This window comes from Pteropus alecto, unplaced genomic scaffold (assembly GCF_000325575.1).
Source record: "Pteropus alecto unplaced genomic scaffold, ASM32557v1 scaffold3, whole genome shotgun sequence".
Taxonomy (NCBI): domain Eukaryota; kingdom Metazoa; phylum Chordata; class Mammalia; order Chiroptera; family Pteropodidae; genus Pteropus; species Pteropus alecto.
The window spans coordinates 44,834,210-44,862,183 of NW_006442484.1; the positions used below are offsets into that span (position 1 = coordinate 44,834,210).

Sequence of the window (27,974 nt, forward strand, 5' to 3'; positions counted from 1 at the left end):
TACTCTACAGTTATTCAAACAGCAGAATGTCTGGTTTGTTGGCCAGGACTGATGGGTTCACTATTATTGGTTTATCCCAGGTCTTGAATCAATCATTTTACTAAATATTACAAGGCTCGTATTATAATGTTATTTTAATTGCAGTATCAATTCACATTTTGGGATTCATTGCTTACATATTATCTTGGCAACTTAAATCTATTAATATGATATGTTATATCTTTCATTTATATACAGAATGCAAGTATCTGAAACTCTGAAATCAACCAGTCACCACTTCAAGACTATCTTGAAAAAGAACTAAACTCATATTTTAAAGTATCTACTCACTATAATTCTTAATGTTTTCTATTTAATTTGCCTAAATTGCCAGGTTTCTGTTGTTACTATATGTAATCTTGACTTTATTTTACAGACCTATCTGAATTAAATATACCAAATGAAACACTGAATAATTTGGAGGGAGTGAAAGAAATACAGAGGATTTCACTGTATTCTGTGGTGCATAAAAATGCAACTGCTCTTATATAACATCTAACTCTGCCTAGGAGCTAAGAAAGAAACAAGAGCTTTCTTTAGCCCCACAATCATGCCAGGTTTTTTTCAACTGCATCATGACCTCTACAGCTGGGCAAAAAAAAACAGTCTTGGAATGAACTCAGAAAAAAAATATATCCATTTTAGGGGTAATTTGTAATAACAAAAATAGTGGCTACCATGTACCTACACATACCAGGAACTCAATTTTTCTGATGCAGAACCCAAGGTTCGGAGAGAAAAAGCAATCTCTCGAAGGTCATACAAATAATAACTAAGGCCCAGCCCTTGCCCTCAGGAGCTTGCTTATCATTCTATCCAGAGAGCCTCAGAAATGTGATGCAGTCACTACTGGTGGGGTGCCTGCGTCTTATTTTAATGTCAAGAGGATTTTTTCTTTAAAGTCTGCTCAAGAAATTAGCTTGCTCTCTCATGTTAGAAAGAAGGCAGGATATTTAGGAGACAGTTAAAATTATTTTTCGCTCTAAGTTATGTTGACAACTCATAGGGTAATTGTGATTAAAAAAATGTGGTACATTTTTAAAATGATGACCTTCCAAGAGACAACGATCTTTTTTTATGATTGATTATTTATCAAATTGTTATAAGTAATAATAGAAAAGACCATGTTACATAACACAGAAAAATGGTAAGTCTTCCTGTTTTGTTTTTTTCCCCCCTTTCTAACAAAAAACCCAAAAACCTTTAAAACACAAACACCTGTCTGGAGTTAGGCCCAGCTGATTTTTTTGGATTTCACCTTGGTGAATGCTTTCACTAAAGGTATAATACACTCTTGGCTTCACCCTCTGAAATAAGATTTGGCAGCTGTTCAACACCACAGAGCAACGTTACATAACAAGGCAGTTCAAGAAGCAAAAAAGAAAACCTCATTGAAATGAGGCTTTGGTGAGTGGGCTCGTGGTAGGCAGAATTAACTTTTACCAACATAGAAAACTGTCAATGGCAAGGCCACGTGAATGATTAATGCTTGGGGTTTTCCCCCCAATAAATCTCAGAACTGTATATACTTACGTATCACAAGCAGTGACCTTCTAAGTGAACATTTGTGTGGGACAGAACTGCTCCTGCCCACGGAGTCTGAATTCTTTTGGGAGAAGTTCTCAGAAGTCAAGTATAACTCCCCCTCAATTTCTTTTCTCTTTTTTATAAAGCCCCCCTACAGAAACATTTTTTAAATCACAAAAAGTAATTTCAATGGAAAGAGTCAAATTCTGAGACTTCTGACCTTATTAGCAACTCTAAAAACAGTAATGTAACTCACTAACACGAGCTCTCTCTTGAGCATTTTTTTTTAACAGTATGCTCAATCTGGTTTTAATTTTTTAAATCCACAGAAGGAAGCATATTTCTACTTTTTAATGTGCTTTTTTTTTTTTTTTAAAAAAGACGAATATCTTTAAAACAGTTTAGGTACCAAGCTTAGAGTCACAATTAGTCCCATAGTCAGCACTTTCTGGCTATACAAAATTTGCTCATTAAAGCCATGTGTTAAATTAAAATTGAGAACTTGCTGGAAGATAAAACCAAAAATGAGAATATGCTTGTTTATATAAATCTTCAAATAGCCCTATTTGCTTTTAATCAATATTGATAGAAAGCATGTACAATGAACTTGACTTAGCACTAAAATGGCATTCTTAATAGGTCAATTTGTTCCTGCTAAACACACAGAAGGTACATCTTTGGAGATATATTTTAAAATCTCAGTCATTTATAAACAGCATGCTTAGGAACCTAAACTGCTCTTTCTGTGAGCTAATATGCACATAAACTTTGTATTTGCAGAAGGATTTATTTGGGATCATTTCTCCTGATAAAAATCCTGTAAGACCAAGTTGTATATCATGCAAGAAGAAACTGAGGCCTAACCTGTATATGTTCATAAATGGAAGATGTGGTTGAAACTAGATACACATGCTAAATGGTCTCAGTCTCATTTTAAATCAGATACTGGCTGAAAAGTAAGGCCTTAATGATATGATTAAAGGGGAAGAATAAAATGCTATTTAGTTTACCTTGAAATATCAGCAATCTTTACACAACCCATACATTTTGGAGTTTATCCTTTATCTCCAAATGATCTGAAGATTATAAAACTCTATTCCTCACTATGGTAAAAGCAGAGCATATTGGGGGCTTTGTATTTAGCATATGAATAAAATAGATGCTGGTGTTAAAAATCAGATGAATTGCAAATTTGGGATGGAATTTCCTGCTATGGAGCCTGATGTATTCTATTTGCTGAATAAATTAATAAACAAATGGAAGATCAGGGTTTCCAGCTTTTATTATCTTTTGAAACAAGATACCCCTTAACATCAAAACTAATGACATTTTGTCTAAACTAAAAATATTCATGTCTCGAGAACTTCATCATAAAGTTGTTTAACTACTGGGAAGTTACTATAGAAATGCCAGTGCATACATCCACTCATTAAGTGTAACTGGGTCTCCTTATTCAATGTCTCACATTGTATGTTCTCTGAAATCAGGTTGCAAAGGACTGAACTTCAGTGCCTATATCATACTATAAATACAGGCAAGATCTACACACAGCTTGAAATCAATACATCTTGATAAAAGATGATAAGTATAGTTGGTAAAACACATTAACACACAATTATAAACCACACACACATACTCAAAAATGGAAGAGAAGCTGCTAGTATCAGCGGCATCAACATTCCTATGGAAGTCAGTCTCCTTTCATCATGGTCAATTCATTAACAGAGAGAAAAGACAGAAACTATGGGGAATGCAGACCATCTGCTCATTCCAGATGCAATAGCACATGACTCTTATATATCTACAGCTTTTTACCAGAAAGAAACAGAGATATCCCACAAAGATAGTTAGATATATTTGCATCACAAAATATCCAAAAAGGTAGCCAGACATATTTGCATCACAAATAAAATTAACGCCAAAATCATTTTTAAATGAGACCTTTTAAATATCAGTCAAGACGTTTACCATTGAGATACACTGATTAAACAAAATACTATATCAGCATTAGAGAAAATGGGGTTGGATTCTATTAGCTTTATTCAGCTATTCCTTAAATAGCAAGAGCATTTTAGTTCAGTCATCCTAGTTTTAAAAAGACATCAACAGATATTTCTTTAATACTGTATATTTCAAGTAATGTACATTTCTTACAAGAAAAGGTTAAAAACAAATATTCTTACCTTGAAATTGTGAACCTTTTCATATTTTGGAATTTGCTCGTTTTCTTTCAGAGTTGCTCTTCTAACAAGTGATGTCAACTGCGAATAAGCAAAGAGTTTCAGAGGTTGCCAGATTGTCACAGACGACTTTTGAGAACCCAGTTTCATTCCCAAGGCTGCTATCAATAAATCTTGCTGACGGCCCTCTTGTTTTGATTTGTGAACTGCAGCTCTATTAGTTTTCCTACCCGACCAAGACTCTTTGGATGGCATTTTGGAATTCACAAGAAAGAAATAAAACCTATATTGATCTATGTCAGTCGATGAACTCTATTCAGCTAACAGATGAGCATTCTGCCAGCCAGCACAGAACCCTAACCTACAGAGAGCTGCAGAGAAACATCACAGAAAGGTGGAGGAGGATGATGAAGCACTTCTTAAAAAGAGGTCGATTAACCAGAAAAATTCTTCTTTCTTCCTTTTTAAAAGGGCTCTATATTTAAGCTTCTGAAAACTTAAGAGTCTGAACAGAAATAGTCGATGCTAACATACAAAACATTCAGCATCTCTCTATCCCTTTTTAAAAGCCATCCAGTTTTGACAAACGATACATTTCTAAAAGCTTTCTTCTCTATTCAATATATTAACATCCATTCTGAATGAAAGATGCCTACATACTGCCTGCAATCAGTTTCTAGCAAGACACCCTGTGCAGCCCCTAGCAGAGGGTGGGGGTGGGGAGGGATTTGACAAGGAAGGCTGGATTAGACTGGTCGCTGTAAGAAAGGAGATAACCAATGAAAATCAAGCAACAGTATTTAAGTACTGTACTCCTCAACTCACTCTGTTTCTCCCTCCTCTCATGTAAGATTTTCTTGCTGGCTCAAGAAGAAAAAGTGGAAAGACAATGAGCAATGAATGAGTCATGCATCGTTACAAAATGGAATATATTGTTATCTATTAAAAGCAAAGGAAAATTAACATGCAGCACCAGGTTTTAAAAAGAATGCACCACTGCCAGGTAAATTATGAAAGGCTGACATATATTCTCCTTTGTGCATGGACTGAGGTTAACTAAAACCAAATTTTATTAAAGATAAGCAGAAGTTAGTAAATATTTTGATTAAAAAAAAGGTATCATACTATTATCCTATAGAATAAGGAACATGCATATAACATTGCTAACACCCTGAAGTGGTCAGTTTTTTCTCCCTACTATGAGCTGTAGTCTATACTTAAATAGATCCAACCATTATTTTAATTCTTACCACATTCATTATTTAACAAGCTTGAGGCCAGGTCATAGTGAGAACCAGCTGGGAATAATTCCTTATGAACATAGGTCTCAGATGTAGTGTAACTATGCTTACAGGACCCTTGGAGGTTTGTTTGCTGATGTAGAAAGAGAGGTTCTGGGGTGCTCATGCATTGGAAGAATATTGTTAAAATGTCCATATTATTCAGAACAATCTACAGATTTACTGCAATCCCTACTAAAATAACAATATTTTTCAGAGAACTAGAACAAATATTCCTAAAATTTATATGGAACCACAAAAGACTTTGAATAGCCACAGCAATTTTGAGAAATCTTCAAAATTGGAGGTACCATGCTCCCTAATTTCAAACTATACCACAGAGCTATAGTAAGCAAAACAGTATAGTAGCACAAAAACACACATAGATCAGTGGAACAGAACAGAGGGTCTAGAAATAAACCCATGATTATGTGGTCAATTAATGTACTACAAAGGAGGCAAGAATATACAATGGGAAAAGATAGTCTCTTCAATAAATGTTGGGGAAACTGGACAGATACATGCAAAAAAAAATTAAACTAGACCATTTCCTTATATCATACACAAAAATAAACTCAAAATGGATTAAAGACTTAAATGTAAGACCTGAAACCATAAAACCCCCCGGGAAAAAAAAAAAACAAAGGCAGTAACTTTTTTGGCATCGATCTTAGTATATTTTTTTGGGATATGTCTCTTTGGGCCAAGGCAACAAAAGCAAAAATAAATGAGACATCAGACTAAAAGCATATGAAACCATCAACGAGATGAAAAAACCTACTGAATGGGAGATATTTGCAAATGTTGTATCTGATCAGGGGTTAATATCCAAAACATATTAAAACCATACAACTCAGCATTAAAAAAAAAAAAATCCAATTTAACAACGGGCAAAAGACCTGAATAGACATTTCTCCAAAGATGACAAAACACATGATCAACAGACACATGAAAAGATGCTCAGCATCACTAATCACCAGGGAAATGCAAATCAAAACCACAATGAGATGTCACCTCATACCTGTCAGAGTGGCTATCATCAAAAGACAACAAGTCTTGGTGAAGATGTGGAGAAGAGGGAACCTTGTTCACTTTTGGTGGGATGAAAAACTAGTGCAGCCACTATGGAAAACATTATGGAGATTCCTCAAAAAATTAAAAAATAGAACTACATATAATCCCACAATTCTATTTCTGGATATTTATCTGAAGAGAATGAAAACAATAATTCCAAAAGATATATGCAACCCTATGTTCACTGCAGCATTGTTTACAATAACCAAGATATGGAAGCAACCTAGGTGTCCACTGATAGATGATGGATAAAGATGTGTTCTATACATATAATGGAATATTACTCAGCCATAAAAATGAAATTGTGCCATTTGCAACAACATGGATGGACCTAGAGAGTATTATGTTAAGTGAAATAAGACAGCGAAAGACACATTCCATGTAATTTAACTTATATGTGGAATCTAAAAAGCAAAACAAATGAACGAACAAACTGAAACAGAAATAAACTCACAGAGAAGAAACTGATGGTTGCCAGAAGGGAGGGGGTGGGGAAGTGGGCAGAAAAGGGATTAAGTACAAACTTCCAGTTATAAAATGTCATGGGGATATAATGTACAACATAGGGAATATAGGCGATACTATGGTAATAACTATGTATGGTGACAGACGGTTACTAGGCTTATTGCGGTGCTCACTTCATAAGATATATAAATGTTGAATCACTGTTGTACAACTGAAACTAATGTATATCAACCATACTTAAAAAGAAATTTTTTAAAAGATGACTAAAAAGTTTTTTGGAAATAATTTTTTAAAAAAGAAAGGGAAGTGGCTGGGTAAGATTCCAACCACCTATATTTAAGAGCAACACCTATAGTTTTTACTAAGGTGCTATATAAGAAGCTTGTTTTCTCATACTGGTTCCTTAAAAGTCTCCCATCTGTTTACTCATACTATAATAATTAAGTACAATCCATTATGATTCTAATATATTGTATTTAAACAATCTGAAACTCTATTTAAACAAATTCAGTCCATTTGCTTAGTGTAATTTATCTCAGATTTCATAATCTGTAGGGTATATGTGCCCAATGTAGATTTCAGTTTAATTATGGCATGAATTACGGCATGGTACTTAAACATGCTAGATATTAGAAATATTGAATGACTGGTTCAACATCTCCAAATATTTTATTTACTTGAGTCCATAGTCCCTTTTTCTAAAATGGTTTATTCTTTAAAAAATGTTTCTAAGTAAAAGGCATCAGTTAATATTTAGATATTTCATTTTCATAAATTTATACACTTATGTGATTAATATGAGACCAAAAAAATGCTCCTGTTCCAAGAGGAAATAAAATGAAAAGAACTTTCCTTGCCTAACCTAAATTACTCTTCAGCTTAGGCCTAGATGGTCATGTGATGACTAAAAATAAAGCCCAACCGACTTTTTAGTCATGTATAACCTAAAGTGAAGTGATCCAATTTTCAGCAGGCACCAGATAAAAACAGACTCCAAAGGCAAATTTAACGGTAATTTTTTCTCCATAATATTTAACACAATGCTTAAGTTATTAAGTTAAAGAAAATAATCACCTATATAATCCAGGTAGCTTTTTTCTTTCTGAGCATTTCTGATCAAGGGCCTTTAGTATAGATCACCTCCAGTACTTCATCTGTACTAAAATTCAACCAAAATATAAAAATATTAACGGTAAAGTTATCCAGAAAATTCATCGTTGGGTAAAGTGAACACTTTGTCATTGAGAGACAAGGTCTACTGTAGAATCTGCAGAGTCATAATGTCCTTGAATAATTTTTCTGCCTAATCAAGAAATATTAGATTAATTGCAACTTGGGCAGCTACCTAGGGCAGTAAGGAGACAGAAAACAGCTCAGGTGAAAAAGTTCTGATCTACCTTCAGATGGCTGAGGGTTTGGTTACTATTACGCCTTCAGTAACTACAACTGCATTTCTGCTTTAATTTTGCTAAAGAGCTCTCAAGTCATAAGAACTGCTAACTCTGAGATTCAGAACCAATGTCAATGTTCTTATGTTCTAGATAAATGTATGCCACTCATCCTTATATATATCTTGCCATACCTACTTAGACAGTTACAACGTTAATCATGGCTATCATTTATTGATTATTAAGTACCTATGTTCCAGGCACCCAGCTAAACACCTGACTGTACAATCCCATAAAATCCACAGAAAAATGACAATGAGGCATATGTTTTATCTTCATTTTATAGTTGAAAGAGCTGAGGCCTAAACAAGTTGACTTCCCAAGACTACACAGCTAGTATAGGCAGTGAGTAACTATGCTATATCCACCCAAAGGAGAGGAAATTGGAGTCTGAGGGGAGTTGTATTCTTCTCTCTGATCTCTTCAAGGTGGTTTCTCGAGTCATTTTCTCTCTTTGATTTTGAAGAGTAGTAACAAAAGGTAAGACAGTAAACAATGAATAACAATGGATGGTAAGAAAAGTAATAGTAACTAAAATTTCCAGGTCTCAAGTTTAGCATGCAGAACATGCAATAGGCAATGCAGCCCCCTATGCTCCGAATACCCACCCCTTCCTTTATGAAGACTTTGATGATGTGCACTAATTAGATGTGATCCTACCCATGTGTGAACCTCAGAGCCCTTCACTTGTTCATTAATTATGAGACATATCACATTCTACCTCATATCACAGTTACCTGTGTAGCTGTTTATATAGAATTGGGTCTTAGACATCTTAGTATAAACCCTGAATCTAGCACATAACTTGCACAAATAAAAGTTCAATAAACATTTGGTTAAAAAAAATAAAATCAAATAAACGCAGCTATTGTTATTGGAGGGAGGCAGTGTGTTATAATAAGAAAGATGGAATTTGAAATCAGAGACACTGAAGTTTGAATCCTGACCTTGGGAGATTTGCTTGGTGCCTTGGTTACCTCGGTTACCTCATCTACATACTAAAGATATTACCTACCTGGGGTAGGTATTAAAGGGGATGGCAGACAAAAGAGAAAACGACTGTCTGCATACAGTAAGCACTCAATAAGTGACGGTATTACAGGGTACTGTATCAAACATTGGCTTAAGGGTATATATACTGTTTAGTATAAGACACATGTTCCTGCCCTCGAGGAGTTGTAGATTTATCAGTTTTTGGTTTATACCATTAAAACATGACTGGAAACTTCTGCCCATCCCTTTATATTATGGTCATTACCAAATTTCCCAAATTCTAGTTCTAATCCTATTTTTTAAAAGGCATATATGATATGTGTTAGTTGAAGAAGCACAGTTGGGAGAGAGGTGGAAATGGAATGGAAAGGAGATTGTCTGCATTTGTTAAGTGGCCAGGAACAGTGTTTGATGCTTCATATCATTGTCCTATTAGTCACAACCACCCTGAGAGTATGTTGTATAATAGACATTTTACAGATGAGGAAGTGCTCACAGAGTGACTCGCTCAAGGTCACAGTCAGGAAGAGGAGTCTGTGATCTCAATTCCTGTTTTTTTTGTCTTCAGAGTCTGGCAGCTGTTGATGAAAGTAGGAGACGAAGCCAAGGTGTTAGAGATATAGCCCCCTCATATTCCGGTTCTATAAAGTAGAAAAAAATGGCTTAACTGGGTCGGGGTCTAAACTGACAGGACACATATCCCACAGAGTCACTCTTCCTGGAAACCAGCAGGATTTAGCTTTTTATGTCGACCAGGAATCTCTGGCCTGTCTTACACCCGACTCTGGCCATCCTCGAAACTGACATCACTCTGTACATTCACTTGAATGAGGGTGTCTGGCCTGCAAAAAAAGATGAGGAATGGGCAGATTCCACAACTCTCTCTGTTTCTACCTCTGTCCACACCATCTGTAACAGAGAGAAGCAGACTATAAAAATGGTGTGTGGAGGGTGGTGAGTTGTATGAGGAATAAGGAATAGAAGGAGAAAATAGGTGACCTTGGAAATGAACACATTTGCTATTTTTGAAATAAAGAAATTTCCACTGCTGATTTCACTACTCTGTTGTTCAGTGAATAAATGATACTGAATTTGTGCTGAGCTAGCATCTCATTTTTACCAAGTGTAGTAAAGCAGGATCATGGGCTTTGGATCTAGACAAAAGTGCTGACCTTAACTCTGTCATCTACTGGCTGTGGCATGTCCTTTGCAAATTACTTACTTATTTCAATCTTTGTCTCATGTGTAAAATGGATTAAAAGTATTTACATAATACGATTATTAAGAATTAAATAATATATGGGAAGCATTTCTGCAGAATTTCTGGCACAGAGTAATCAATAAATAGAAGTTTCCCTCCTTCCTGTATTAAAGAAATCTAGATTTCCAAGAACCTATATTTTTCATGGTTAGTATAATATGTGACAGTGATACACATTAAAGGCTCGAAACCACTGTCCTAAGCAATGTGAGTTCCAGGTTAAATTGTAGCCAGGTGGTTTAAAGACATATCACAAGCATCATCATGCTGCAATTTTTACCTTGCCTTACTCAGTTTCGGCAATCTGAACCCCTGGTAACTGAGTAACTAACCCCTGTTCTCTCCACCTTTCCACCTCAAACCCTACTTACAGGGAAGGGTCTTATCAACGTACACTAAGGTACAAATGACTGATTATACTTCCTTTTCCACTGGTTTTTAAAATGGGACCAAGACTTAAGCCAAAAAAAATAAATCTCCAATTACTGAATGTCAGGACTCAGTAAGAATGTTCTCTAGGAAAGCGAAAGACCTCATGCAAACAGCCACTTCCTTTGTAACACCATGATGATACCATAGACTCATGAGCACAACGCTCCAGTTAACTAAGCTAAGTCAATATTCCATCCCAAAAGCACCATAAAGGATGTTCTAGCTGGCATGGCCCTGAGGCTCAGGGAGATGAAGAGTAACTGGAATAACTATTGGGTGATCTGAACACTGTTTCAGGTTTAGCAAATCCTATGATTTCAATAAAATGTCAACAACACAGTTTTTCCAATACCAGGATCTGAAGATCTAAGCAAATTCAGCTCACTCTAGATACAAAGATTATTCATATCTTTGTTTCCCTAATTGTAATTTGTAACTTAATTTCTCTCCATTATGGCCAAGAGTTGGATATATTCCAAGGTACTTAACAATATATAAATCAGCTTACATTTATTAACAGACAACTACATGGCACATGCAAGTAAATGCTTTATATGTACGTTGAAGGTAGATATTTTACAGATGTAGAAACAGAGCTCAGAGAGATTAAATAACTTGCCCAAGGTCATCTAACTAGTATGTGGTGAGAACAGGATTTGAACCTGGGTCTATATCACTTCAAATCCTGTGTCTTTCCTCTAGACTATTCCTGTCTCTCACATTATCTTTTGTTAACATGAAATTTTGAAAGGCTATCATTTAAATAAATTTCTGGATCACCTATATTCTAGCACCCCTCAGATCACCAGCCATTTTAGTACTACTTATATATGAATTCATAGTGTCCATCAGATTCATTATTTAATCAAAAAATTTCAAATGCATTTTAAGTCAAACATTAGAGACTTCTATATAAACTCTATAAATTCCTTAAGTTATGTTGGGATAAATATTTTTTTATGTTGCACTGAAAGCTCTTACATCTTGCCAGGGCTCTAAATTTTTATGCTACTGGTATCAGCCTCATCATAATTCCTAACTCAGTCTTCATTACATAGCTCCTCTAGCATTAATCTAATATTCACCTAAGCAGATAAAAAGGCACATCAATGCATTCATTTCAGTGGATAATAAATTGAAATTACACTATACTAACATTGACATTACCAAACTGTACACTCTAACATGACCTCTTATAAAATGTAAGACATTTGAAAACACAATGCAAACAAAAAGGTACAGCCCTGCATTCCTATTCTTTCAAGAAACAACAGAAATGATCAAATTCTCCAAGTGACAGTTTTGAGGGAGCTTTCTGCATTCAGTATGAAGAATCCCAGGCCTGGAAAGGAGGGACTGAAATGGCATACAGCCTGGTTGTCAAGCCTGGTTCTGACCGATACCAGCCAAGTATTTCAACTTTTCTAAGTCCCAGCTGGACCTAGTGAATTCCATGGTTTTCTCTATATTTTTAACAGAAATTCAGAAGTAAAAAGGAAGGTTCTTACTCATTCAGCACACAGGAATGTAAAGATTTGGTGTGCTTACATGGCAAAGGCCAGCTTGGCTATCTTCAGTGAGTCTCCATGAGGCAGCTCTGGCTAATTTACTATGGGCTTTGTCTAGTACTCATTCTTGCAGGCTCAGAAACTTAATCTGTCAGCCCAAGGAGATCATATCTATTTCTCAAAGGGAGACTGACATTATAATAATAAGTTCATGAAACTGATAGGTAAAAGTAGAATGACAGTTGTCTAGTTTATACTAAGATATGAGACATAATTATAAAATGGGTGATGAACATTTTCTTTTTTGGTAGCACACCTACATTGGAATTGAAAAACAATTAGGAAGTGTTAAGAGTGGAATCTGAACAAGTGGAATGGGTTAGATGAACTGAATATTTAATGCATAGAGTTAAGACGTCTATTGAATCCTAATCAGGATGACCTTGCCAATGAACCAGAATACTCAATGTCCATTCAGCAGGGGCTCCTTCATCTTAAGTCCATGCTTAGATGGTGCTATTATTGTTGTGGAAAAATAGAGGTGATGAAATTAAACAAGCTCTAATACTTTATCAATAATTAGACTTCAAATTCAGTGTAAAACTCTTGTTGTCATAAATGTTTTGACTTTTTCAAAGAGCTTTTAGTTTTAATACACATAAGGAAAATACAGCTAAAATGCAGACTCAGATTGACATTATTAGGAGTATTTTCAGATTTTAAACTGCCATGTGAGATTATTTCAAGTTACTGCAGTCCAATGAACATTCTGCATTCACCAATTTAACAGAAGCAAGCCAATGTATCAGAATAAAAGTTTGGTATTATATTTTTAGTTTTTCATTTCTCTCATGATGTCCACTGATTAGGCTAGGATGGAGTCTATGTGATTTGGTCATTTTTAAAAGAACCTGTTATCAACTTTCTTAAACTTCAGTCATAAGAGCTTATCACCTATACATGTAGTTTGATCAGAATACTCCAATTATTATTTATTTTAATAACCATTTTAAGCTTTAATTAGGAGAAATGTTGATTCATGGTATGAAGTATATTTGTGAAGTTCAAACATACTTTCAAAAACCTATTTTTTTACTTGGAAATGGCAATAATGACTTGAAGGTAAAAGAGTTAACTTCATAAACAATGAACCTGAGAAGAAGTGTTAGCATAAGCACAATTCATAGGTGTGTTAATATTTCACTTCGCTGTCAGACATTAACTTGTCTTTTCTTTGTAATGACACTGCTACACGACATGGTTTACATCAAGATAATGATGTTAAAAAAATAAAAATAGCTTGCATCTGGGCATTTCCTAAAATAAACTTTTTATAAAATCTCCACAGTATTTCATTTTATTTTATGAAATTTCTTAATTCAAAGGATCCTAAGGAAATTAAGAGAGAACATGAAGAATCCATAACTTGAATACTCTCCTTCATACAAGAGGTAATTAGATTCTTTTATATATATACTGTGTCCCATATGGAACTCAACATCTTAAGGGCAATTTGAGGCATCTTGACCAGGCCCATGTATGATCAGTACATTAGAAAACAAAACACAGAAAGTCAGATTACAATCAACTTCCTGTGAGGAGGAAGAAAAGATTAAAGGATAATTTAGTATCTATCTTTCAATGACATTTTAATGTATCAAGAGGGATCCACCTGCTCTTTTCCTCCCCCACGAAAGGAAGGATAATGGGAGACAATTTAAGGAGCAATTGAATATCTTAGGTTGTAACAGTCAAATATTATTTAAGCCTATCTGGTCAGCTTAGGCTAGTGTTTTACTACCCTTTCCACTAAAATGTTCTTAAGAGCAACTAACATTGAAGAGAGATGTGCAGGGATGTGAGGGAGGCCTTAGAGCCTTTCCAGCAGTAGGCTTGATTCTATCATCATGTTGCATAGCAAGAAGTAATCTGTGAGGTAACTGCCTTATTAATTCCAGTCCAGTCCTACTTTACCATAACTTTACTTTTGTCACATACACAATTTCATTGTATTCTCACATTCCTGTTTTTCAGAAAGAAGATTCAGTGATGTTGAGGCAACTTGCTCAGGGGCAGATAATTTGGTAAGCAAAGGAGCCATGATGGGAACCTAGGCCTCCCGACTTCTCGCTCTATCCTTTCTTTATTCTTCCCTGAGCCCTTGGGATATGATCACTCAACATGTGACAAGACTGATTCTTGCCTTAAATAAGACCAAGGGTTACAAAGACCCAGATCCATAAGTAGGCTGAGACATTTACAGCTGAAAATGACCACCCCCAATTCAGTTCTAAGCCTCACAAATGGTTTACAACATACAGAGAAGGTCAGCCTTAGTGACTAATTTCTGGCATTTTAAAAAGCTTTTTTCATTATTTTTATGGTGGTGGGTAAAGTGATGCTCGCTCTTACTTAGATATATGCAGATCTTTCGTCAACTGGAGAGATACTGAGCTGCATGTTAAAAAGTTTTTGTTTTTGTACTGGCTTTTCTTCTTCCTTAAATAAAAACAAATCAACAAAACTGCCCTCCAAACCAATGAATTGAGAGATAGTCTCTTGAGCAACTAATTAAGCTGTCTTTAGAAACAGGTAATTAAGCTTTTCATTAAAATTCACCAAACAGACATACATAATTTACAAGGTGGAAAGCCATTCCAATCTCATGGGTAAACAATTAACTAAGTCATATTTATAACAGAGATTCCATTATAACAGAATGGAGAATGCAGTAATTGCATAATTAGACACATTTTATTTTTAAAGTAATATAGTATAAAAAATAAGGATGTGGTGTTCTAAAAATGGGTCCTAAGAAAGTATAAATACCCACAAAGTCATTAAAAGAAAATACAGAAATGTTCAAAGCATATACATATGCTCTTTGGATTACAGTGGGGTTATGTCTCGATAGACCCATCATAAATTGAAAATATCATAAGCTGAAACATTTAATACACACAATCTACCAAACATCATAGCTTAGCCTAGCCTACCTTAAACAGGCTTGGAACACTTATGTTAGCCTACAGTTGGGCAACATAATCAAACACAAAGCCTATTTTATAATAAGGTGTTAAATGTCTCATGTAACTTAATGAATACTCGACTAAAAGTGAAAAACAAAATGGCTGAATAGGTACCACTTTTGTACTATCATAAGGACAAGGAATTAGTAAGTTGAACCACATTAAGTTGAAAACTGTATGTATAATACTAGGCTCTCCTAAATAGTTTTCATTCAACAAATACTTTATTTAGTATCTACTATGTCCTAGGCATTAGTGAAACTGTGGCAAATAGCAGAGAACAGGGCCCTATGCTATTTTCGCAAGGATCAGATATTAAACAATTACATATTTAATGAGTTAATTGTATTTGGGATAAGTATTACATGGGTAAGACTTTTTTCTACCCTATTTTAATCCTAATAATTCCATTTTCTAACAAAGATTGAATTCATAAAGTCTATATCCATGCCTTCCTTCCAAGCTTCTACTTACTCTTACTTCTACATCTCTCTCCATCCTGGCTCTCTCTCTCTCTTCTTCTAACACAGAAGTGACTTCAAAAGTCTTCTAATGCCCAAACTATAGGGTAGTTTGCTGACCACATTATACAGTCCTTTAATCGGAAATAATGCAACCACATTATATAGTCCTTTTATTAGAAATAATGGAGAGGCAACTGCTGTTTATCAACCTTCCTCCTCAATCTGCGCAACCACCTTTCCATAAATAGTTAAAACAATTTTTAAAAATTTTAACTGAAGTTCAGTGTTACCTATAGTTAAGTGGTTAAAAGCTGGACTCTTGAGTAAAGATCATCTGTAAAAGAATACCAGCTCCATTTATTATGGGGTTAGTTATGAGGTCTTAGGAAAAGTTCTACTTTCTTCATCTGTAAACAGAAATAATGGTAGCACCTACCTCAAAGGGTGGCTGGGAGGATGAGACAACATACATAAAATGTATGGAATGTATGTAGAGCGTGTATTTTCAGTACCTAGCATGCAGAGAGCCCTCAAAGGCCTCAAAACAAGTGGTGGTAGTGATGCTGATACCACTGTCATCATTAGCATTGGTCTTATCACCTAATCCAAAGCAGGTGCTAAATCTTGAAAGAATGAGCACACAAGTCCACAGCCTATTTGTAAGCCTCACTGATTTCTCTACACTCATAGATGATTGCCTTTCTGAATGATTCTAGCCTCTTGCCCTAAAAATACTATCAGAAGAAATGTAATACAAAGAAAATGGCCATTTTCTGATAATGGCCATTTCTTAAAATATCTTATAGCTTGGTTTAAAAAAAAATAATGGCTGGCTAAGAGGTGCAAGGAAGAAGGGCATTTTAAATATTGTTTCCTCATTTAATAGCCAAAATACATGCAACTATGAACTGAAAACATGTTCAGTTCAATTCACAGAGAAAATCTGTGACAACATAGGTATCTTAGCAACATAGCTGACTAAAGAATGAGACTGAATTGAAAACGTTTGTTAAGAGAACAGGTGCCACCAAAAAGACAAAGGATGCTTGGGCTTCATGAACTGCAGTTTTCAATTCTAAAGACTGTTGAATCATTGTGGTTTAAATTAATATGCATGACCAAAACAACTATTATTAGAGGAATGGTGCAAAGCGCCATGAAAATTTATGGATGAATAAAAACTCTCTGCAATGATGAGATGCAAGAAAATGTTATAAGAAAAGGGAATTTGGTCAGTATCTACTATTAGTAAGCTGAGTTTTATTTGATTATTTTTCTTCCTAAGAATTCCAACCCATAACTTGCTATAAAATTATAAGATGAAACTATTTTCAAATGCATGTCTTAATAAGGAAGACATTAAAATAAGAAGTTTGATGCTAAAAAATAACTTGTTTAAAATATCTTGCTGTAGGATTTTTTTTGACTTTTTATTGTCTTTTTATTTATGTATGTATTTAGTTAGTTTTCAGTCTCGAGGTGGCCTCTCCTGTGTGTCCCCAGTTGTAGGACTTCTGTTCGCCTAGATTTCAGGTGATAGCTTTTCTGTGGTTTAGTTATAATTCTGATGGGGTTGTGAGAGGAGGCAAGCGCGGCGTTTACTTCCTTTATCATCTTGACTGGCAGCCCCAGCTGTAGACTTTTTTAAGTGTATGCTTTTGTTAAGTTTTTCACTGTTGGAAATTATTAAACCATGTCATCAGTTGAATGTTTCTTTGTTGTTTCCATTTTTAAAACAGCCTAGTCTTTGAAACACTAAGTCTAGAATTTAATGCGTTATTTTATACCAATGGTACTGATTTTAATGAAAAATAGCCTACTAAGTTAGTTATTGTGGGTCACATATTGAGAGTTTTTTCCCCCTAAATCTGTCTCTTCTGTTCTTTCTGTTGTAGATTATGTATGTTACATTTAGAGTTTTACACCTCCACATTTGAAAAACTCTCCGAAAGAGTAAGAGCCTCATACCAAATTAGTAAAAGGTATTTGGGTTGCTTCTAGGGATGGTTTTCTTATGGAAAAGTATTCATTTGAGTTGCATGCTGAGCTAGCTGCTTTTTCCACAGAATATCATTTTTTGCTTGGAAGAATAACTAACAAATTTAGTTATTCAGACTTGGCATTAAAAAAAAAATAAAAAAAGTAAGCCTGCCACCTTAACAAAAACTGACAGTCAATGATAAAATTCAAACTTTCAAGTTAAAAAATTTTTGGAAAATTTGTATATGTCACCTGAACTTGATAGCTTCCCACTACTTAAATGACTTTTCTGATGAGATCAATGATGACAATATGATTTTTTGATATCCTATAAAGAAATATGCCAATGCTTAGAGGACCTATATATCTCAGTGAACCAATATCTTCCGAATGACCAATGCATGATGTTAGAACCATGCATAGCTGAAAGAAAGATCCATTCAGAATTCAAGACAGACTAGTGGATTTTAGTGCAACAGAATAAGAAATGCTTATTGATAGGGTTTCAGATTCCACATTGCAAGTAATCTTTAAGAAACTACCACGTATCCAATTTTGGTGTGATATCAAAAAGAAATATCCACAATTATCTGAAAAGGCTACTAAAATACTCCTCTTTTCTGAATGCATATCTGTTATAAGGTCAAATTTTTTCACATACTTCAACCAAATTAACATAGCACTACAGATTGAATACAGAAGCATTTAAGAGAATCCAGGTGTTTTCTTAATATTAAGACATTAAAGAGATTTACAGAAATGTAAAAAATGCTGCTCTTCTAACTAAATTTGGTTCATGAAATACGGTTATCTTAATAATAATGCTATTATGTTAACATGTAATGGGTTTATTTTATTTTTTAGTGAAGAGTTTTTAAAAATCTGCTTTAATTTCTAATATGGTAAATGTCAATAGATATAACCCATACATATAAAAGCTCTTTGAGGTGCTCAACAATTTTTAAAGTGTTAAGAGCTCTTGAGATCAAAAAGTTTGATAATCAGTGATCCATTAGTTGTAACATTTACTGTGCAACAGGATCTCTCACCCTGCACACATACGTATATAGGAAGACAAATATATTAATATATGTCTGGGCCCCATGTTGATTCTACTGAATCAAAATTTCTGCAGGTGCCCTTATTGCTTCAATCTGATTGGCTCTTTAATCAAAAACTATTTATGAATGCATATTTAAGACCTAACACAAAAGTTTATTTTATATTAAAGTTATTTTTTTCATTTTCTACATTATTTTATTTCTTAAAAGTACTATCATTAGTAATAATTGCTTCAATTTTTTTCTTTTGTTGTTGTAAGTGCTAATCCTTATTCATGTTATTGGTTTCCCTGCTTCTGAGCGATACTATAGAAAATGAAAAACTGTCAAACTGTATTAAAAAGCTGAAAGGGTTTTTTTTTAGTTGTTTGTTTCACTTTTCTCTTTTGCTTCTAAATTATAATAAACTCTCTACAGTAGGTTTTACATATATAGTCTCTAAAGTATTGATTTGAAAACACTTCAACTGCCTTCAGAAAAAAATCTTGTTTATTTAGGAGGTGACTGTCAATTCAGAGGTCTTTTGTCAATTTCGAAGAGCTAAGTAAGCTTCAACTTTGACAATGAAATGCTAATAAGCACTTTGAAGACTGAACTGAAGAAAACTTGAAGATGTCAGCCTGAATTTAAGTCAACTGTTGAAAGTGTAGAAGTGTGCCAACTTATCTTAAATATAATGTGACATATTTTGTTATATTATACATCTTAGTTACCAATATAGTTTACTAATACACAGATAAATTGTTAATCATTTAACATAGTTCAATTATAAAAATTTTAAAGAAATTTATCCAGATTTTATTCTAAGTATACTGCAATTTGAAATTCACATATTAAATTACTGACAGATTTGCACATTTATATAATTTACATTATCACATAATTATAAATCCTTTATTTTTGTTGTTGTTCTTGTGAAAGAAACAAGACTATCTGGATTTGTACATTTCTGTGGTACTTAAAGAAGAAAGGGTAGCACTTGACACAAGCGACCATAAGAGAACCATAGGGAAAAATATTTTGTTTCTTTTTTTATATTAAAAAGTTAAGTCATGGGTTTTCTTATTCTGTAAATTGAAATATTTTTATTCTTTTAACATTTGATAAGAATTTATTTTAAAAACTGAACATAAGAGTGTAGTTCTAGAGTGACCCATCAGAACCATGCTTCAGCTTCCACTGGACAAGTTCCAGGATGTTTTAACTTCTTCCTTTGGAGTAATCTAATTACTCAAAATACAGTGATCCACTCAGTCTAAATACTAACACAGTCCAATGTTCGGTCTTTATGATGACACCAAGACAGCACTTGGTGAAAAGGTCTGGTTGTCCTGATTTCACTTTTAAAAATAAAGGATGCACTATTAAAACATACCCCTAGAATCCCTGAATAACTCACCATAAACCTATCACCCCCAAAGATACCCATATTATTACAAAAGATTGCTATAAGGATTAAAGGAGATAATCTGGTAAAGTACCCAGTATACGTTCTGACATATAGAGGATTAATATATGTTAGCTATTTCTGTTATTATTCTTAGTTTTACAACCCTTAGTGAATTTCTATTATTATTAGTTTTACATCCCTTAGTGATGTATAATTTGGAGCTAGAAGAGACATTCAATTTCCCGAGTCTAAAGAAAATTATGTGACTGGCTCAAAGACACAATCCTAATCAGAAGCAGAGCCAATCCTAAACTTTATCTGCAATTTTCAGCCTGTTCTACCTCTTAGATGAGTAAGTTCTCAGAGGTACAGAATCTTATGTCTGAAAACCTCCTGAGGGTTAACAAAGAGAACTTATGGGTAGCAAATTGTGACAGGGACCTGAATGTCATCTATGAAAGCTGAGTCCTTTGTTTTACAACTGAGACCCAGACAAGTTATGACATGCTTAAAATGACATTATTAAGTCATAAGACAAGGATACAGGTCATCTGTACCCAATAAAAAATTTCGTAGTGGTGGTGGTTGCTGCTGTTGTTGTTGTGTGTGTGTGTGTGTGTGTGTGTGTGTGTCTGTTGTGTGTGTGAATGACTGGATAAATAGGAGATAACATGAGATAATTAAAGTTCCTTCTGAAATGCTTCTATTTGAGGAGTAAAGGTGGATCTTTTGTAAAACATATCACACACACACACACACACACACACACACACACACACACACAGGAATTATGAGAGAAGAGAGCATCTGACCCTGATGCTGTAGACTGCTTCGAAGCTATGACCAAACACTAGCATGTAGGACTACAGAAATTCTTTTATGGGTCTTAACATCAGTTCAAAGGTTAAAAATCCATTATTATTTAAGTATTCTGTCAGAAAGAGAAAAAAATTTAGCTTAAAAGTTTAGAATATTTTTGTAAAAAACTGAAAATGAAATATTAAAAACACTTGTTTATAATCCAATATCATTATGAATTTAAATATATGTTAAGTAATAAATTAAACCCCTTTGCAGCAACTATGGACACTACTGCCAAAGAAAAGCATCTCATACTTATTAACTAGGCAAAGGCATGGGGTGGGAGGCTTTATCTAAAAGGAGACAAAGGGAACTTACTATTCACATGGAAATAAGTGGTAATTAGAATCTTATGTCCATATGAAACCAAATAGTTCTGTTTTAAATAGTTTCAGTTAAGCCTCTCTATGCATGCTGAAGATGGAAATTATGGAAATCCTTTCCCCTCAAAATGCTTTATCAATTTAGAACTGGGTAACTCTAAAGTGTTCACAAGCTTGCTATGACTACATAGGAAACTAATGCATAACTTTTTATGTTCAACAAATTCAGAAATGTTTCTTTCAGGTAAAGGCTTTTTAGATTTTAAAAATATAGATTATTCCAAGAAAAACAATTGTATATGCTTTTAATCTATCCCCAAAGTAAATGAATTTATAAACATAAGTTTTTGGTTATCCTTATTCATAAAGAAATATTAATTTTTAGAGCATTAACTATTATAGAAACAAATCTTTCACTTGACGGGAAAAAGCCATTTTGCAAGAATAAACAAAATTCTGAATTTAGAAAGTCTATTAAAATGACTCGAGTAATCCTAATTTGATTTAAGCAAAAGAAATATTTTTACTTAATTAAAAAAAAAATGACTTAAGGAAAATTTGTACTAATGACATAAACAGCATGCAGGGAAAAAGAGCACTGGTTAGCAGTCAGCTAAGAGCAAGATTTCTCAGTAAAAAGAGTTCCTCTATCTTACCCCTGTTTCTTCATCATTTAACATGATGAGGATAATTTTTAAGTTTCTTTTTAATATTCTGGGTATATAAAATTAGCTTCACAAGAAGATCTACAGTTGTCTTGCTCAGTACTGGACAAAGTAACTCAAATCAATTACTCAATAAATATTTATAGAATAAAAAATATTGGCTAAATAATTATTATATATAAACACAAATGAGTATTACATAGACATTTAAAATGATAAAGCAGAAATACATTTATTCACATGGAAATATTTTTTATAACCTAATAGTAAAGCAAATTACAAAGTAGTTTATATTTTGAAGAAACACATTTTCTTTCTTCTCTCTCTCTCTCTCACTCACACACACACACGCGCGCGCGCACACACACACACACACACACACACACACAACCTCTGGAAGAATAAGTAGAATGATATTATTGGTTATGTTATCCATCAATAGTAGGATTTGGTGTGCTTTTTATATTCTTATTGTTTTTCATTCCTTTATTATTTTTGTAAGCAATAAACATGAATCACTTGTATAATAAAAATATAAAAGTTTAAAATAATCTAAGCATAGGAAGACTAGAAGGAAATCTATCAAAATGTTAACATATAGTTAGCCATCTTTGGATGGTGTGTCTATACTAATGCCCTCCTCTTTCTCTTTTATTACTTCATATTTTTATTAAGCAAACTACACCCAGAACAGAGATCTCTTCCTGTTCAAATTATTTAGAAAGAACATGTATTTCTTTAAACTACGAAAAAACCTCTTAAATACATTAGCCATATCAATGCATGATTTGTTTTCTAAATTTAAGAACAGTTTTAGGTAACATGATTGGACTTGTTCACAAATATCACCTATATATAATTCACATAATGTGGTAAGTTAGTCAGTGTAGATAAAACATTTCTACAATTCTCTCCTACTTTCAGACTATGGTACTCTCCTCTTTCTACTCCCAGGGGTCCTCGCCTTAAGCAACACTAGACATCCAGAATGCAGCCAACAACTATGTAGTTTCCAAAGAGGGGCACGAGAAGACGATTGTGAGCCTGAGGCTTGCTTGCTTAGAGAGCAATTCTAGCTCACTGGAGGGCCTACTCTAGTCATGGTGCATTGAAGTTAGTCACTAAAATTAATATGAAAATGATTTAATTTAGTTTTAAGAAATTAGAGGGAAGTTAAGGTTCTGTTTATATTAATATTACCCCTCATTCATTCACATTCCAATAGGTTTTATGAGGCAGAAAGGAGAAAGTGATAACCATTTCCCAGGAATTTTATACGACCTATGGTTCATCCATGGGAGCTTGTTACACACAAGAATGTCGTTCTTCACTCAGGACTGGGGAAAGGAGAACTATAGTCTACAGGACTCAAGTGTAGAGGAGAACTATAGTCTACAGGACTAAATCTGCACTGTAAGGAGAGAAATCTAAGTGTCTGAATGAGCTCAATAAAGCTGAAAAGTAATTCTTTAGTGCTGTCCTACAGGGAATTCTGGAATCATACCACTAAAGAATGCCGTTTCCCATTTGAATAGACTGGGAGGGAGAAGCAGAAATTGTAGTTTTTCTCACTGTTGATACCTTTCTTGTCAACTGTGACGGTGACTAACACCTGCTGTGGGAGTTATTCCAGAGAGGAATGGCAAGGGGATAGTCAGTCATTAAAGCAGAGTTGGCCACCTTCTAGCTTGCTTGTGGCTCAAGTCCAAGATCCTAACCATCAGAGAAGCCTGTCTTCCCTATCCCTAAGAATCCTCCCTCATTGTGTATGCAAATTTATTGAAGCCTTACTACAGATGAAATCGTGAACAGGCCATAATGATAGGACTGAAATTTTCGACAAGTCACAGTGCCTCGCAATCACTACTGCACACCAATAATTCTTTTGTTCCTCATATTTCCCTAAAAAAATATGACCTGAGAAATTTTACATCAACAATCAGGTAAAAAAGCTAGGTATTTCAACATAATATGATGTTTTCATAATAAATGAAAAGGGAAAAGATAAAGATAAGGTGTGCTATAAAGGTGAGAAAGTAAAACATTAAATAGGATGTTGCCTGCCGTTATTGACAGTTAAAAAAATTTATTGTCCTGAAAAAAATTAAATCAGGTTGCTCTAGAAAGTGGGTGGTGATAGGATTTTCTACAAAAGGGTATGAGGGAACTTTCTGGAGAAATGAAATGTTCTATATTCTACAGTAGTTACATAGGTGTATAAATTTGTGAGAGCTCATCAAACTGTACATGCAACTGTGCATTTTACTGTATGTAAATTATACCTCAACATAGTTGACATAAAAATTCTTGGAAAACGAGCCTATAAAGATATGGGCTCATTTTTAGTTTCCCCATTACATGGAAAAACAGAGCTTTCTCAAGAGACAGGGGACTACAGTGTTTTCTTTAACTGCAAACTTGGGCAACAGCTCAAAGTCATTCTAAAGTTATTAAGCAAACTATACCCAGAACAGAGATCCCTTCCTGTTCAGTGGGCGAAAGGAAGAGAGGTGTAAATTTCTTAAGAATGTGCTAAACCATCTGCAGCTTGTATAAAAGCTTTTGCTTTTGGAGGGAAATTTTATGGTAAAGGTGACCTTTTATCAAACATTGCTCGTAAATAATTACAAGCTGCAGTAACACATTTTCAAGGAAAATGTTGTATAAGATGGAAAATTGAATAATGAAAATTAGGTCATCAGCAAACATATAGCATTTAGTGAATTTTCACTGAATGGTGAGGAAATAGAGGATAATAGGGCTGATATATTCAAGTTACTGAACAAATCACTGTGAAAATAATGTAGCAGCACACTAAAAGGTGACATACAAACAAGGGCTAGTTAGTAGCTGTTACAGATGTCTGTAATTTCATATTGAAAGAATCTAATTTTTGCAATATGACACTCAGGGATGAAAATTTTTGACCAGTTGAAGTAACCCAAGGAGACCCAAGGAGAGTTAAGGACTAACTTACGACAACTTGCAAAAGCAATTAAGTCTTCATAACTCAAGTAAGGAAAGGCTCAGGGCATGGCTGACTTAAAATCTCTGGGAGGTCTAAATATTCGGGTGACTATGGCCATGCCACCCTGAACGTGACCAATCTCGTCTGACCTCGGAAGCTAAGCAGGGTCGGGCCTGGTTAGTACTTGGATGGGAAACCACTGAGGAATACCAGGTGCTGTAGGAGCTAAATAAATAAATAAATAAATAAATAAATAAATATTCAGGTGAAGGAGAAATGAATCAAAACATAAAGGGGAAATATGATGGGTAAAAGCATAAGATAAAAAGAACAGATCCAAATCATTGAGCATGCGATCTAATGAAAAAATTTACTGAAACTGGAGAGGTGATTCTTTACAACTGTACACAAAGGTAGTTTAGGAGCAACATGGAAAAGCCAGATTATTGCTGGCAACCTTGACTTGCTTTGGACCCCAAAATGCTGCCACCCTCCTAAAGCCACTGGAGTTGACTTCTATTTCACAGTTAAATGGATGGGGACCTTGCCACCAATGATTATTTCCTCACCAAAATGCTCAAGACTCTGAAATAGCAACTATGAAGGAATTCTAATAGCTTCCTTTTCCAACCCTCAAACCAGTAATTTAAGAGATATTTTATTTGTTTAATTGGCCCACATACAGAAATCTTCCAAAACTGCAGCTGGCTTGGAAAATTACAATTTGGTCTTTCGTTGGCCTGGTTCTTTGGAGCTGAGGAACTAATATTTATCACCCATCTTCCTCCTTCCATCTGGTTTTCCCCAATGGCTCTCAATGACTAATCCTCTGTGGGTGATAAGATGGACGGACAGATGAGATTCACCCAAATAATTTCATGTCCCCACTTGAGTTTTCTTTAATCATTACAAGCACGAGATTCTCTAGTGGGTTCCAGATTATCCCAACACACAGCTGACACCCAGTAGTTCAGGGAGACGCCATTCCACCATCTTGGCTTCTTTGAACTTATCCCTGAAGAGCTGCACCTAGCTACCACACTCACAAACTATTTCATGTCACAAAGACAGTTTTTCTGTGCCTCAGATGCTTTACCTGTGGTCCTCTTCCCCTCACAGGGACATTCTAATGATTCTGAGCTCTTCAAGGAAAAAATATAGAGTATCAAATCAAGTTAAATTACTATACTTTTTTCCCTCAGTCTCAGGAGTGATTTATATTAGGGCCTTGGATTTGGCTGAATTCATAAAACATACTCATTTATTTGTTTTTTTTATTTAGTTAATAACTTTATATAAAACTTGAGGTGCTGAATCATAAGTGAGACAACATTGAAAGATGAAAGCCTTGAAACTGGGGTGGAATGCCAGAATGTCATATTAATTTGTGATCCATGATTCCAAAAAATTGATGTTCTTATCTACCAAAGTGTTTTCTGTGGTCCACTAAGCTATTAACAAACTCTGATATTAGAGTAGTACAACTTAATATTTATCGAACTTCTATAATACTATACAGATGATACAGACAGCTTGCCTATCCAAGATGCCTAAGTATTAATTAAATAAGGTAGAAACAATGAAAACTTTAAAGTGTAAGGCCTTCGAGGCAAGGCTCTTAACTTGTACATCTTTTATCCCTTCCAGAGCCTAGCCTGTTTCATTACAAATATGAGGCATGCGATAAGTGCTGAATTAAATGCAATTAATTATAATAGAAAATGAGTTAGTTCACGGAGACTAAAAGAAGAAATGGGGATGATATTTCTGCAGTGCACTTAACTTGCTTAAGTTCCAACATAAGTTTTGAGTAACAAGAAGAATTTTATATAGATAGCTCATAAAGACCATTTAGAAAATAAAGTGTTAAGATATTAAGGCATAGGAAGGAGAGGGTTTACTCAGCTGGAGTAAAGGGAACAGGTAGACTTAGGAGAAATTTGAGAGACTCTCGTAGGCTCAACATGTAGTGCAGATTTAATAAAAGTTCACTGACAGGCATAGAAGCGGATGACTTTACTTGTCTTACTTTCAGGGAAAGAAGAGTTAAAATATTGGTCAATACTAAAATGCAAATACCACAGCAAAATAATATATTTTAGCCTTAAAAGTCATTAACACATTATCTGGCAAAGATACATGCTTCCGGACTGGATATAATTAGAGGTATCATAGTATTATTAAAAGAGAAAGTACTTTCTTGATGATGCAATTATTAGCCGTTTGATGTTACCTTGTGAACTCAGAGGGCAGTTCAAGCATTGAAAAGATGGATCCTGAAGAGAAACCTGAACATGTTGTTTCTAGCAAAGGCTGGGGGAATAGTACTCAGTAAAACAGTACCCATGAATGGGCACCTGTTCGATCACTTTGATCTCAAAGTGCAATAATGAGTCCTATAACACACTATTTAGAAGGAAGATCACATTACAAAATCTCATTAATATTCATAACCACGAGTGCAATGGCATCCATAGTCCTCACCTTAGAAACTGGGGCAAATTTGAGCCCCAGGGAGCTTAAAGGCTTGCTCAAGACCCCACAGACCAATATATCCTTATTTACCAACCACGTAGGCTTTAAAAAAAAAAAAAACTACTTGATTTCTTATGAAGGATGTTTACAGAGGACAAATCCACTAATAGAAGTTCTGTAATGGCTGTAGTCTTCCTCATAAATTATTAAATTGGCTTTTTAATGCAAATAGGTGACCCTGAGCACATCTGGCAGTTCTCTAAGAGCCTGTTCATCCTGAACAACTGATCTTAAACTTGGATAAGGCACAGTGGAAATTTGAGCATGTAAATCTGACTAGGGGCTAGAGAGATGGATGCAGATAAGGTGGGCCTAGGGAAGGAGAACAGAAGAGTACAGTTAGGGTAAGAACAAGGAAGGGGAAAAAAAAAAAAGACAGGCCCAAAAGAATGGGAAAACACAAAATCAAGAAATCAACCTCAGTTTTCCGCAGATTGCTTTATGCCACCCACTCCTCTGGTATTCTTACTTTTATAATGATTAAGCTTAAG

The 27,974-nt window shown here is 34.6% G+C and overlaps 1 protein-coding gene and 1 pseudogene across 2 annotated transcripts in view; one reads left to right on the forward strand and one right to left on the reverse strand.

The window, feature by feature from the left end:
• The window catches only part of CHN1 (chimerin 1), a 148,005-nt gene that overhangs the window by 38,508 nt on the left and 81,523 nt on the right, over nucleotides 1-27,974 (reverse strand). For both annotated transcript variants that reach the window (XM_015596477.2, XM_006921221.3), the window contains one exon: nucleotides 3,750-3,827. In XM_015596477.2, coding sequence (XP_015451963.1) covers nucleotides 3,750-3,827 — 78 coding nt within the window. The remainder of the gene's footprint in view (nucleotides 1-3,749; nucleotides 3,828-27,974) is intronic.
• Nucleotides 25,055-25,173, forward strand: LOC112470626 (annotated as a pseudogene).